Here is a 15,550-nt window from a genome sequence, read left to right on the forward strand (position 1 = left end):
TAATGTTAATCAGTATTATTGTGATTTTTAGTTTAAAGTGTTTTCTTCCTTATGTGTGTATAAACTGACCTGGAGGTTACGACTGACTGTTTCATCTTCATGTGAGACAGTTAACTCTGTGTTTCCCAGACCTTAATTCTTATCAACCAGAATACCTCCTAACTGCCTGTGAGCAGTCGTATTTTGTCTCTTGTTTATCCTCCCTCTTTGTTGACAGTCTGACCTAGAGCTGAACTGGGCTCAGATTGTAGATCAGATATCACACCTGGAACTGAGTTGCTGGTTTGTTTAGGTTAAATGTTTTACGACCTCTGTTGTTTTTTTTCTGGCTGTTCTGCTTTGACAATAAAACAGGGGCTCGCGTGGAAGGAGATCAGAATTCTCTGTGAACGGCTGATGAGGTTGTTGATGGAGAGTTCTTTTGCAAAAGCTTTGTCTATGAAATTCATATACGTTGTCTGTGGTCTTTTTATATAGGTTCGAGAAAAAGTATCTATCATATTTTATTTTTCATCCCAGGTTATGCGTGAACATGTTGAGTGAAAGGATGATGACAGACAACTTACAACTGACCCTGAGTATCACCACTCAGGGTCAGTTAATGATGATGCACTCAATTATTTACACACGCAAACAGAAGCTTTGTCAGTTCATGTTTTTCTGACTACAGATCCGAGTGAGTAATTGTGCGACTCGGGTGAAGGTATAGGTGCTGAGTAGGCAGAATCGGGACAGGCCCATCTGTAAGAAAGCGAGAGCGACAAAGCGCCAAACCCAGGCGTAATGTGCAGAAATACGGAAAAACGAGGAAGGGTAGCGTCAATAGATTCATGGCTTTGACATCTGCGTCCTTCTCGATTCGCTGCTCACAGCCCGTTTGTCAAGCGGTCCGCTCCCTTCACCCCCAGCCTGTACTTTAGCTGTCTTTGCCCCCTTTCCACCCCCCATCCCACTGGTCGCCTGTAAAAGAGGAAAAAGAAAGTGCAGGAGGGGGGTGTGGTACAAAACAGATCTCTTTTCCCTGGACACTGTACTGTGCCAGGCATGTGGGGACACATTTCAGGATGAAGGGGAAGTTAATGTTGTGGGGAAAATGGGGGAGCTGCTGTAACTCTGCTCTAATGTAGCTTAAACACACATATAGCAGCAACGCTGCAGGGCAGGACTAATAACTCAGCACAGGCATGTGCACAAACACTTCAAATCTAAAAATACGCTTTGGAATAAAACTGGAGAAATCCAACGCAGCACAGTGACTTAATGGATTTGCAATTCTTGCACTCAGCTTTATGTGGCCTGTAGACGATGAACTGATCCAACATGGAGGATCTCCTCCAACAAACAGTGTTTCCTGCATACAAACATTTTATTATTTTGAAGATAATGTGGTAAATATTGATTTAACAAAGTTTCCATCATTTATTGGATTTATTTTGAATCTGAAATGTCTCCAGTTTGTGTTTCTTTAATAAACTCTCTTTGTTTAGTTGCATGTATTTGACATGATTTTCTTTTATTTGGTTACACTGCAAAAAAAAAACACAAAGTCTGACCAAATATTTCACCTACTTTATAGTGAAAATATTTTGGTACTCTTGAAATTAGACAAAATTAGATTACAAGTAAATTTCCAGTAAGATATAGGAGCTTGTCTTAAGTCAACAATTCCTTAATATTGATGAAAACGTTCTACTTCCACTGGCAAACTTTACTTTTAACAACACATTTTTTCCATAAGTAAGAAAATCTGCCAGTGGAACCAATCCACCAATAAAATGAATTAGCTTGTATTTCTTGCTGAAAAATTACATACAAGTTATTTGCACTAAAAACTACTATTCTACTATAAAGAAAGTTGCTCTGATTATTGATCAGGTTAACTTTTATTTGTTTTTGCAAAATTGCCAGTTAATGTACTTTCTTTTGTAAACACACATGAAAAATAACCTTTTTTAAGTTTCATGTTCCGATGTACATCCTCAGGACGATTAATTAAACTTGGATGAAAAAATATGAAACTGTCTGGTTTCTGCACTGAGAAAACGATAATCCATAAAATTCCAGGTAAAATCGCCATGAAAGCTTTCTGACCGTCACGCTCATCCAGGTGAGCATTGGTAGTGTGCGCTGCTTTACCTGCTGTCTGATCGCTCTGGATGTCGTTTTTTCCTGCTGTGAGCCTCGATGTAGCCAAACTCCGTCAAATGTTTGTTTTTAAACGTCATATTATATTCATTGTGTCGATGCATTTTGACCTGCTTCACCCCGGAGGTAATTTTCCACCAAAACGCACAAACTTCCCCATTCGCTCTCGGAGCGTTATCGTTCCACATAGCATCGCTTAGGATTTGTTGCTGCGCGCTTGCGCAGTGTGAAGGGAAGAGGAGATGAGCTGCACGTACAGGCTGCGAAGTGAGACACAGGTGATCGGTTTTGGTGATCGCCGATCACCGATCATACACTTTTTCATGGAAGTCAGTCGGTTATTATCAGCAGCCGATCGATCGGCACACCTCTAATATTAATAATATCTACCTTACCTTTAACCATTTGAAGCTTAGGCCTTAAACCCAGGAAGTGACAGTGAGCTGAGGCCATCAACGTGTAAGTCATGAAGAACCTGAAGAGACCTCTGGCCTGCACACTTTTGTCCCACTCAGGTCAAGTCTCACCTGTCCAATCTTCTTTTCATGCACATTTGTCTCTATAGGTGCTTGTCATTCTGGCTGCCCCTGTGTGTGTGTGTGTGTGTGTGTGTGTGTGTGTGTGTGTGAACCTTCTCATGTCCCCAGGAGCCAGTAAAGGCGGTGAGGTGGAACCGTTTCCCAGCATGGTCACATTTGGCACAAACCATTAAATTTGTGCCAGTGACGTGATGACAAAGGAAAAAATGAATTTCAAAGTGTGTCAAGCTAATATCTTTGAGTTTCTTTATATCACCTCATGTTCACCATTAAAAATACCCATTTTTTATTCAGTAGACAGATTTAAGACGAGCTGCTACTGCGGCAAAACCTACAGCGATCTAGCTAAACGACTGTGAATATAAATTATATTTTAATTTTGTTCACTTTCTCTAGTCTTAGCCATCAAAATATATTACTGGCTTGGACATTGCCCATTAACCGCTACTGTTGCTCACCTTCAGGCGCCATTACTACGTCCACAAAACTAAACTGTTAAAATGCAGAATGAGCCAGAATTTGTCAAAAATGGTTCTGGAGTCCTTATTTCTTGTCAGATTTGTATAAAATACAACTTAAATTAAAGCTGAGAAAATTGGAAACGTTTTGGTAAAAACATGTTTTCTCTCTGGATGTAATTACAATTTGGTTTCTGTCAGTTGAGTCAAGGTGCAAGAGAGGACTAAGCAAAACTCTTACATTGGGTCAATAATTGCTGATCTAGGCGTTGTAGTTTATTGTTATGAATAATGACACGTTCTATGAACAACCGAGGGAATTGGCCCAGCATTTGTCATTTCTTAAACGGCAAAAAGTGTGTGTACAGACCAATAAACTGGGGTGGATAATGTATTATTATTTAATTTCCCTTTGGGATCAATCAAGTATTTTTGAATTGAAATTGATGCAGCTTACCACTATTACTGTATGATTTATAAATGCAGTGTAAAGAGCTTTGGAGTCCTCCGACTTGATAAAGCGTTAAACAAGTGCAGGTTATTTACCATTTTCACCATGAACACATCTAGAAATGTTCCAACCACAAGACAAATATTTTATTACCTCAAAATATTTGTCTTTTTTCTATAGCAAATGGAAACTGAAAAATGTAACATTAGTTGCAGTCAAACAAATTAAATATTTATTTATATTTTACAAAACACAAACATTAAATATTTATACCACTTACCTGAACCACCGTCAGCCAAGTAACAGTCTCTGGCGTACAGGACAGAGTCCAACATGGATTCAAAGAGCAAGAAGTAACCCTGGTGTTAAAAAAAACAAAATCCATGATTACTACATGAAACTTAATTTTAGAGCTTCAAAAATGAACAGAAGGAAAACGCAACTCAAACTTCAAGATCGGATTAATCAATCGGAACTTTTACAGTTTTTATTAAAACGGTCTGATGTACAAATCTATCATTAATGTAACATTTCTATTGGTTCAAAACGAATAATCTAAGCACAATCCCAGATAATCCAATCTATCTGAGGTTATGTAGAGTAATGGTGAAGCCATCGTACTTTCGTCTAGGATTGTTACTAATGCGGGTTTGTTTTGATCAAAAATCCTCCGAAAGTCATTAAAAATCTTTAGTTTCCACATTATTATTGGCTGTAAAGTCAGACTGGCACTTAATCATGAGATAAACAAGATTATAATTAATTAACAAGCTTATCTTTAACTTTATTTAAAACATGACTTAGCTTTGGTTCTTCAAGGCAGATGATTAATGAACGACTTAATATTTAGTTTTAAATTCAGCATTACCACAGACACTTAAATTAGCAGTAGCTGTGAATTGGGTGCTGCATCCACGTGATCAGATCTCTAAAAATGTGATCCTGAGCTGACCTTGTGTTCTGCTCCAGTAGACGGCACATTAACCGTGGTATTATTCCATTAATGCTGAAATTGAGTTCTGCCCACCTCTCGTAGGCTCCTGCCTGAGTGGCGGATGGTGCTGACAAATGGCTTTTTCTACCTGGTGCCCCCCAGCAAACGCATAAACCAATCAGATCAGCCTTTCCTGCAGAGGTTCAGCCTAAAATATGCTCTTTTTCAGTCCAAAATAAATATTTGCTATAACTTATGGGAGGACATGTCTCCATCTGGGATGAGATGGAGTGATGACAAATTGTCCCAGAATTAATCTTGATAAACGACAATATTGTACCTTAAAAACATGTCCAACTATTATAATAACAATATAATATGAATGCAAGTACACCGTCTCAAAAATAAACTTTAATTTCCAAAGAACACATAACACTGGAACTGGAAGACATTGTAAACGTCCAAACTAAATAAAATAATAAATAAAATGGGCTGTGAAGTCTCAATAAAACAAAACTGGCATTAAAAACAATCATTATCCTCAGGCAGGGAAAAAACTCAAAACTGCCAGGACTTTTGTAAAATAAAAAAAAACGTACAAAGGTAAGGTAATTTTATTTATATAGCACATTTTCAGCAACAAGGCAATTCAAAGTGCTTTATATGACTTAAAAGGAAATACAAACAAAATAACAAATGAAAGAAAGGAGAGAATCTATTGTTGATCTAAAGTATGTAAACTAGGAGCTCCTGTTCAGGGTTGCCAAGTTTCCTCTGGTCTAATTCCATTTCTGGGTTGTGAGAACAGGAGTCTGAAAAATAGTCCAACAATGTTGATCCGGAAGTTTCCTCTGGACTTCTGGTCTCTACATCTAAATAGTGAGTTTCTGATAAAATAAGCTAAAGAGTGACTGATCTAAATCCTTTTCTGGGTTAAAGTGAGTACTCCACAATTCCAAATTATTTTCTGGGTTAAAAGTAATATAAACCAAGCTGATTCCATTTCTGGGCTGTATAATGTTGACCTAATTAGTGTGTACTCCACAATTTCTAATATTACTAATAAACTAAAATAATCATTTTCTGGGTTAAATAGGGAGTACTCCACCGTTTCTAACAAACTACAACAAAAAAGAGAAAAGGACCATTAGGGCAGATGGCAACATTCAGAAAAAACAAAGAGCAAAACAAAGACATGAGTGAAGGCGGCGACGTCAAAGGGCCATGAAACCACGTTACTGACCCCTGGCAGAGTCCGATAGATGTGTTGTTATCGAGAAATGATGTCCATAGGAGCGCTCAGCTCCACAGCTCCATGGAAACAGGAGGGGGTGAGGTGGGAAGACAGTTATGTTTACATATCTTCAAGGAGATAAGAAATATGCAGCCCTTCCAAGGCCACACAGGGAAAGCCAATTCATAAACAGAATGTCTTAGGTCGGGAAGATTATAAATTTCAATCTCCCTAAAGTCTCTCCGATACATCTTAGTTCCCAATCATCCAAATTAGTTTGGTCGTTCCACTGAACCGAAACTAGCAACTTCTCCAAGATCGATTCCAACTCGTTAGTGAGTTTAAGAGTCCTCATCTCTGTCCACACCAACAGTGTTTGCTAGTTTGGCCAAGTCCCACACAAATTTGTCGATAATCCAGGAATCCACAAGCTCCAAACAGCAGAAATCCTGTTATCATGAATAAATCCAGGGCGAATCCTGCCGGGTTTGTCCCTGCAGGACAAGAGGGCTCTCTGTGCCCAGACTTCTCGTCGAAAATTTGATCAATTGCATTGAGAGATCGGTTGACCAGATCCATAACTTGTAGATTTGGATGATGTGCAAAGAAGGGCTCCAAAAATATAGAAAAAGACAGGACAAAAATAGAGCAAGCAGGGCAGGCATGGGCAGGGAGGGAGCAGAGAAAAAAGTGTCCGCCTTCATCAAGAGCAACAGAGAGAAAAAAAAAGTAACCACTTTGTACTGTGTGTTAAATGCTAGCAGCATTTTTCAAAATGGCGGCTTTAAGCGAAGTAACCAACAGAAATAAAACTGAAGTTATCATCTTTGGACCTAAAGAGGCATGATCTAGGGTCAGTACTCAACTTCAGCTGTTACTGCTAGAAATTAGAGATCAGGCTTAAAATCTGGGTGACTCTGAGCTTTCAGAGTCACAGAAAGACGGTTACAAAGTCGGTCTTCTATCGCCTGAAAACTATAGTATACACCACAAAACTGGAACAAACTTTCAGAAAACTGGATAACAGTCTTTAAATCAAGGCTAAAACTCCAAATGTTTAAAGTTGCCTTTGATTCGCAATAAATGCAACATTGATCAACATATTTGATTGATGGTTTTGGTGACAAAATCTAATGTCTATTGCTGGTTTTGTAGGCAATAAGATATTTTGTTTATGAAAAAGCACTTTGAACTGCCTTGTTCCTGAAATTTACAACACAAACTTGACTTGACTTTGAAATGAACAACAATATGTTTAAATTCAGGGATTCAAACTAGTACACAAGCAGAAAGCTTGATCAAGTGATACTTGGCACAACAAAGTTCCTGTTTTATTACAAGAATGCCATGAATGGTTATTGAAAGTCATTAAAGTCTGTTGAAATTTAGGGATCTGATTAAATCTAGCTGGTTGTGGAGCTGAGGAAATAGTCCACAACCTCAATACGAGAGAGCAGATCAATCTAAGCTGGATGTTTACAGCTTTATAGTGAGACAGCTGATTAAATTTAGCCTCAACTCAACAGTCTGATGGAAAAGAAAAGGATGGCTTGAGCTGCGTTTGGGAATCCAATAGCTCTACTTTCTCTAGAGTGGAGGGAAAGAGGGACAAGGAGAGGTGAGGGCCAGGGTAGGAGATAAAAACTAAATGAGGGGCGCGAGTGTGTGTGTGTGTGTGTGTGTGTGTGTGTGTGTGTGTGTGTGAAAGGATATATGATTAAAGACAAAGAGGAGAGTGGGAAGAGCAAAACATGGCGATAGTGAGAGAATGTGGTGGGCAGCAGAACAGTAACTCAGTGAGATAAGAGCCTTATTATTCAAATAAAGACAACATTTTACTGGAAGGAGGAGCGCACACCAAGTCAAACAGCTCTGATTTATAACCCCAACATCAAAATCTTCACCATCTCTGTCATGGGCTGGAGCTGATAGTGATGACAGTGATGAAGCTGATAAAGCTATCTCATCCTCTGTGAGGTGATAAAGAGAAACATTCTGTCTTTTTATCAACGCTGGACCAGACCCAAGCCAAAGTCGGGCCCACGGACTGTCTACTGCTGACTGCTGTGGTCCAGTCAACGTCCTTACCAACTGAGTGGATCGTTTTTAAAACCTTCACACGGTCTCGTAATTTAGAGCCCAATTTCACGGGACACTGGTTCATGAAGGAAAGAGGATATAAGAGGTATGCCTGAAAGCAGAGTCGCACCTTGTTTTCATCATCAACAATCTTCCTTGGACATCCTGAAAGAGACACGTCCTACACAGAACCCTAATCTATGCATCTGCTTTGTAAACAAAAAACATGAGGAAATGTAGGGGCATCAGTGTTCTGACACTAAATATCAAGAATAATTAGCCAGTAATGAACATGTGATGCTATTGAAGCGGATTGGGGTCACTGAAGAGAAAAAGAAAAACAATTCAAACCTTCTGTTCTTAGAGTTTTGATTTTTTTCTGAGAATTTTGACTTTCATCTCATGATTCTACTTGAAAAAAAACAACAACAAAAAACAGTCCATTCATTTTCAGGAAGATTTCTCATTTTACATTTAGTCTACTTCTGATTGGTTAACCTAGTTGTTAAAAATATTTACCATAAAACAATTTGACATTTCAAAAATAAATCTTCTTACTGGATACACGCCAATGTAAAAAGAAAAAAAAAACTCTCATTTTTTTATGAAAAATTCTGGTTTATTTTGCAAAGCTGCAATGGAAACACTTTTTTTTTGCTAACAATCAACAACCGGATGTTAACACTGGCGCAAAATATGAAGAATTCGACGACAGGAAGTGGTTGGAGGGTGATGTTGTGGCATGTTTTTTTAAAGATTTATCCCATAAACAAACTTATTCACAAGTGATCTTAGTCTTGTTTCTTATTTAATGGAAACACAGCAATTGCCAAATTGTGTTTTTTCAACATTTATAATGGAAACATAACCAACTCCTTGGGAGAAAAGACTCATTCCACTATTATAATCAATTTAAATGTAATATTATTTAAATCCATCAGTAAACTGACTGTTTTTGTAAAAATACTTCCTGAAATCAATAAACCATCTGAATGGCTAAACAACACAGACTGTGGGCCAATGGCTCCCTTGGCAGAAGGCAGTGTAGCCACTGTGCATTTCCATAAAAGCGCCTAATGAAAACCTAATGACAATGGGCCGAAACAGCTTATACACATTAGCATTAGCATATAAAACACATTCCCACAGGGGAGCTGGCATTTACATACACATTTTAAGTATACAAAAATAAACACAAAATTGCAAACACTTTTATTTTTGTGCTTTCTTTTGCAATGATGTGTTTTTTATTGCTTATTTAAGAACGGGTATCTGCACCGTGAAGAAGAACTTTAAAACTCTGAGTTATTCAAAGAAAAATGAACAAAAATGTCATCAATCTTTAGGAGAAAGTGTCTGAAAAAAATCAGCGTCAGCACTTTTCACTTTCACTGCCTCCCCGCTCTCCTTTTGCATTCAGCTCTCATCTTCCTCAATTACAGCAGATCATCATCACGTCCGGTCCCAGGAGGGGCCGATCAAAACAAAAGCAGCTGAATAAAACGCATGAGTGTGTTTGTGTGTGAGTGGACGTGTCTGTGTGGGAGCAGCACACGACTGGATGGGGGAGACGGGATTGTTTCACGCTTCACTGAATACTGATGGAAGCAGCCCCGTCTCTGTGCTCCTCTTCCATTCCAACATATATGATCAGATTCTTAATTAGCACAAAAATCTAAGCAAAAGCAGGAAAACGATGGCATAAAGTTAAATCTTGAATTATAAGTTTGTAGACAAAAATGTCCAAAAAAGACTATGAAAGAGAATGTTATTAAATGCTAATTTAGGAAAAAACAAACTTGCTTTGCTCTCGTTTTGCCAACATTCCTAAGATTAGATCAAATTATGAGTTCACAAAGTTGTTGTGTCTGATATGGATTATGGACCAGCAGAGAAGATTGCCTTGAATGATCATTCCCACTTGTGTTTTACCACCAACTGGAAGCGGATAACGTCTAAAACAATCCTTGTTGCCTCTAATCTCAGTTGTGTCTCATCCATCATATCACTGATAAAAGTCCAACTTTACCAATGATATGTTGGGTCGACTATCAAACATCTTCCTCTATACAGTCTCTTCTGAAGTGTGACTTGACTGACAGCAGAGCTATAAGAGACCCGAGCAAAAATTAACGATTAAAGTTTTGTACTGCAAAAAATATCAATAATAGTTTAGTCTTGAGGTTGGAAGTATGCCAATAAATCCTAATTAGGCAGACTTGTGACTCAGTAACAGTGCGTGCGTGCGTGCGTGCGTGCGTGCGTGCGTGCGTGCGTGCGTGCGTGCGTGCGTGCGTGCGTGCGTGCGTGCGTTTGTGTGTGAGCGTCTGAGTGACAGTCCACCAGTCTGAAGGACAGGATGACTGATGAATGTCTCGCTTTTCTTTGACAGTTTAAGGCTCCTGTTGCATAACGTGACTAAAGGTGAAGAGTTTCCATTAACTAGACTTCACAGAATTACCAAACAGATATTCAGATCAGGAATACTTTGTTTTGAATCATAACTAACATAACCTGAAGGATAATCTAAACTAGTGACAGAAAGTTTCTTCCTCCTGATTGTTTTCATAGTTTAATGAAACTGGAAAAAAAACATTACTAAAGCTACAGACTATTTTAGCTCATGGTGAGTAAATAAAGACCAAAATAACCTTACAGTGAACAATATGTTCACAAACTTGTTAACTTTTGTTTTTTTTAAGATGTGAACTCTGAACTGCCTTATTACTGATACAAATAAACTTGATTGATTGATTGAATTACCAGACCTTTAAAAAAATAGTAAAACCTGGGCGTAATATTATGTTGTTAACCTACTAAAACTTTGATAAGTGGGTAAATACTCAACAAAAAGTAATTATGTCCAGTATGCAGTTGACTCCCACCTATTTGCAGCTCAGGATTTATAACTACTATTATATATTGCTTAATTAAACTGAAAAATTACAAAAAGTCTATAAAAATAGATTTCAATTAAACTGCAATAATGTTGCATTCAACAACAACAAACAAGATTGCAACATCTCATGTACTCTACATGACTGAATGTGGGAAAAATGAAAAAAATAAATAAATAAAAACATTACAATATATTTGAGAAAATCAAACATATTTAATTTATGGTTTTCATTAGACTACATATTTCCCTTTCATCAGAAATAGTTTAGTAACCTGGCCGGTCACAATAACGATAAATTGTCCCAGAAGTTATTGGGATGAACGACATTTTTGTTTTTAGACCATTTTCAAGTGATGTAATAGTAATAATGGGATAATAATGCAAGTTTATTGAGCTCAAAGATCACTATACAATAAACTTTAAATTTTAATGAATTTTTAACACTGCAACTGGAAAACATCTTAAATATCCAAAGTAAATAAAACAGAAACAACAAGTAAGGTGAATAATTAAGTTTCTAAATAAAACTGAGGCTAGTTAAGACCAATGCACCAGTCTGAAGACGTATTATACAATTATTGGTAGAGAAAAAAGCATCCAAGTAGAAATTATTAAGTTTGTTTCAATTTATCATGCAATTAATTGATTTATTGCTTATTGTGACAAGCCTATTAGTGACTCCAATGTTACACAAGAAAAGTTTGGAAAGTAGTTTCCTACTTCATAAATCTATGTCATTTATCAGCCATCATCTGTGATTGATCTTGGAGCGACAGTCTTAATTTGGCCTTTGGGTAACTCCGCTTCCCTCTTTCCTGACAGCGCTATCCCGCGCTCTCTTATCTTCTCTGAACTGTTTGCTTTTTTGGCGTGGAGAGACAGAGAGCAGATCAATGTTGTGAGTTATGAAATGACAGAGACGCTGCTGAAGGCACTCTCTCCACGAGACAGACCCTCATTTCCCCCTTTCTCCTCCACCACCTCCACAAACACATCACATTCGTCAAATATCTGGTCTAATAGCCCTGTAACAATCGTCTGTCTGCTTAGACACACAGCGGGATTCAACCCTCTTGTTTCTTCTGCATCTTTAATTATTAATTACAAGTAAATTTCAAAATAAAACCTGATAACGATACCTGAGGTTTAGTATCGACCGATGTAGAAAAATCAGTGCTAAATTGACTTAAAACATTTCTTTCTTTAAAATAAAGACATAAATATACTGAATTACATATTTGTTTGATAACTCTGCCCCAGTGCAGCACACTTAAATACACCAATAGCTTCACAAGCTTCGTCAAACATGTAAAAACAACTTTAATTTGCTCAGACAGGGCAATTTAAATAAAATAACGAGTCTTAAAATGACCAAAACAAAAATTGATAACCTTGGTCAAACATGTAAAAATAAACTACAACAAACCTTTTAAATGGTTGAGAAAGTGCTATTAGGAATTTTAAATATAATGTACAGTAAAGCATGATGTCGCTCAGAGCACAAAGCATAGAGTTAGAGTGAATAAATTTGTCCTTATGAACCTCACATATTACCACCGACACACTAAAAAAATGTTCAATATTGGGACCAATATAGATCGGATCATTGCTTCTCTAGTGTAAAGTGTTAAAACACTTGTAAAATTTAATTTTTATTCAACTAGTAGTTTTTCTTTGGTTATGATGAAATTCTTTATTTAACTAAACAACTGATTGCCAATCAGGAAAAATATAAATATTGTGATTTTACAGTTATTTATACCTAACCAAAACTGCAATGTGGCTAAAAAGCAGAACCTTTGGAAAAAACTGATCATTTTAAAATCTCATTAAGGGAAATGGTGTGAGATTTTGAGAAATGTGGTCATAATCACAGAAATGTGATTAGAGTTAAATGAGAAGATCAGTCACTTCTCAGAAAACACTGAATCGTTTTATATTAATTCTGTAACAGGGATTTATGTTGAACACACTAACATGAGAGCCATTTAGTTTTTTTTCTTATTATGTACCAAATATAAAACAGATTATACAAGCATTTATCCCCCTGAATATTAAATTTATTTACAAAGTGAAAGAAATCCGATGCTATTTATACAGTCAGCAAAACATGTTTAAAAATGAAAGCGCCAGAAGAATTTGGTTGGATGGATTATAGCATTAGTACACCTTTAGTAGTTTTTTTCCCCATTAGAATCACTAATCCATTAATTTGCAAGTTCTCCAAAAAGTCCATCTTTCAAAGCTCTGCTGATTTTATTATTACACGTCTTCCATTTTCAAGCCGAAGAACGTGATTGACTTATTTGTTGTTCTGCTCATATTTTCAAGTAAATGATGGCGTCTGCTGTGAGAATAAATCAATGACTCCCTAGATAGAGCAAGCATGAATGTGCAGATCTATTAATTGAACAAAGTTCTAATTTATTACAGTTTGGTGACAAAATAAATCTAACAGTCTTCTCTAAAAGTTTCTTCTATATTTGGCTATGCTAACAAATTTAGATTACAGACAATGCATGACCATATAAAGTAAGTATGAAACATAAGGAAATCATATTTTTGGGCCCTTCCACAAAGCAAATATGATATCTTAAAACATAATTCTTAACATAAAGAGCATTTTAAGAGCAGCCCTTAAAACGGGAAGCACTTCCATATATGGAAACTGGTAATGAATCCTTAATGGGTCCATCTTAAAGGCTACCGAGTGTCTATGGATGTTGGATTATAGTAAATTTTGCGAAGCTTTATTCTTCCATTTGGGTCTCTACTGCTTCTAAAAAAAGCCCAAGAGCTTAAAAAAACACTCAGTCTGGTTTTGTCAATAAGCTCATGCTTTTTGGTGTCTGGAAAATGATCAGTTTCAAAAACCGTCAGAACATCACAAATGAGCAGGAACTGCCCGTCACCTAGCAACCCCAGCCCCTCACCTGGCAACCCCAGGCCCTCACATGGCAACCCCAGCCCGTCACCTGGCAACCCCAGCCCGTCACCTACCAACCCCAGCCCGTCACCTAGCAACCCCAGGCCCTCACCTGGCAACCCCAGCCCGTCACCTACCAACCCCAGCCCGTCACCTAGCAACCCCAGCCCGTCACCTAGCAACCCAAGCTGAGCTCTACTAAAACCTCATTATCTAAGAACGAATTTTGTCAAAAAATGTAATGAACATATTTTGTACAGCCCACAGACTTATCCTAGCCTGTTCAAGGAAGCATAATTGGTCACATTCAAAGACACTCAAAGTTAATAGAAGTCAAAGAAACTCAAAATGTATTTATTTTTTTCATCATCTAAACTACACTTGCTATTCCTACATTTTGCAAACTGAGGATTTTGGAAAGTTTTGGAAAGTGCAATTTTGATAAACTTCTACAAACACGGATCCTTTGATTGATCTAATGCTTCGACAACTGATAAAAACAATTACAAGACAAACAGTAGAGAAATCCCATCCACAGTGACTCTCCGTTAATAAGACATGACCTGAAGTCATCAAAGTTATATACACTCTAAAGAAACTGGTCAGAACGACTTCTCCTAAGACGACTGTCATTTTTCCTGTTCATGCCGACAGATCAGAGAGCAGCTTTTTAAGTCTTAGCCATTCTGAGAAATGTCTGCCATTGCCGCCTTGATGAGAAGTGACTGGGGAATTCTTAGATTTATTAGCACTCAGTGAGCCAGTGTCATCAGAGATTACGCCCCCTATCCTTCACTGCTCCACTGGCATGTCAGCCTCCGAATTTCAATTTCCTCCACGAGAGGATGGGAAGGCTCTGGCTGGCGACCTGTGCTTGTGACCCTGGGGTATCACAATGAATAGGCAGGGAGGGGAAGGAGGGACAGATACGGGACGCTCATGAATTAGGGATGAATTCAGTGGTGCATTCAACTTTGGCTTTGGCTGTATCGCCACGGAGCATCTCGCAGATAAATGGCAATCAAAAGGATGGAAGACTGGCCTTCCTGATTATTTATTCAGAGGAGGAGCTAATGGACAAACTTAGCTCCTGTTCTTATGACGCCACGTTCAAGGCGTGTCACTTTCGCAGGCTTGTGGGGTGACGTGCCTTGGCCTATCAGAATTAGTGCTTAGCATTGACTTTTAAAGATAAGGAATGTTTAAACATAGCTAAATATACACTTTGATTTAAAGTTTTTACCCGTTTACATCTTTATACTTTAGTTTGGACAAAAAACAATAATCTATATTGTGATAGACGCATGACAGATAATGGATCTGATCGAATATTCACTGAACTCATTCTGGGGGATGTAAGCAGAGGAAAGGCTTTAGCTGCTCAACCTCTGACCAGCTTAGGAAGGTTGGTGGCATTGACTAACTCACTCACTCTTTGGTTACCTAGCAACAACCTGCTGTGCAACTTCTGGTTACCTAGCAACAAATTGCTAAGCAACTTGAAAAGCAGCAGTTTCAGTTTTTTTTCTACTGTGCCTCACCGTGCCTAAAAATTTAAAACAAGCGTGGAATGAAAACTGTGGATAAAACAGGAAAAGAATAGACAGAAGAGTCATTTTCCAGAATATTGAAGGTGATACAGACATTAGAGATAAGAATCTTTCAATTTCTATTGATTCAATTCAGATTTTTAAGGTAGCTATTTGATCCAGAAACAATTTTTGATTCAAACAATTTTCTATTCGGAAACGATTTCCAATCCGAACCCAATTTTTCTATCCTAGAAATTCAGTTTAAATTCTATGACAGAAAAGAGGAAAAGACAGTAAACAAATAGAAAATGTATTTGAAACAATTGTATAAGGTTTTGGCATAAAATTCTGTA

The 15,550-nt window shown here is 37.6% G+C and overlaps 1 protein-coding gene across 1 annotated transcript in view; it reads right to left on the bottom strand.

Moving 5' to 3' along the window:
- The window catches only part of prmt3 (protein arginine methyltransferase 3), a 59,723-nt gene that overhangs the window by 32,131 nt on the left and 12,042 nt on the right, over window positions 1-15,550 (bottom strand). Inside the window, exon 11 of the mRNA XM_015042639.1 lies at window positions 3,874-3,952. Within this exon, the coding sequence (XP_014898125.1) occupies window positions 3,874-3,952 (79 nt within the window). The remainder of the gene's footprint in view (window positions 1-3,873; window positions 3,953-15,550) is intronic.

The sequence above is a fragment of the Poecilia latipinna genome, unplaced genomic scaffold (genome assembly GCF_001443285.1).
Source record: "Poecilia latipinna isolate Pla-1442-1.1 unplaced genomic scaffold, P_latipinna-1.0 Scaffold598, whole genome shotgun sequence".
Taxonomy (NCBI): domain Eukaryota; kingdom Metazoa; phylum Chordata; class Actinopteri; order Cyprinodontiformes; family Poeciliidae; genus Poecilia; species Poecilia latipinna.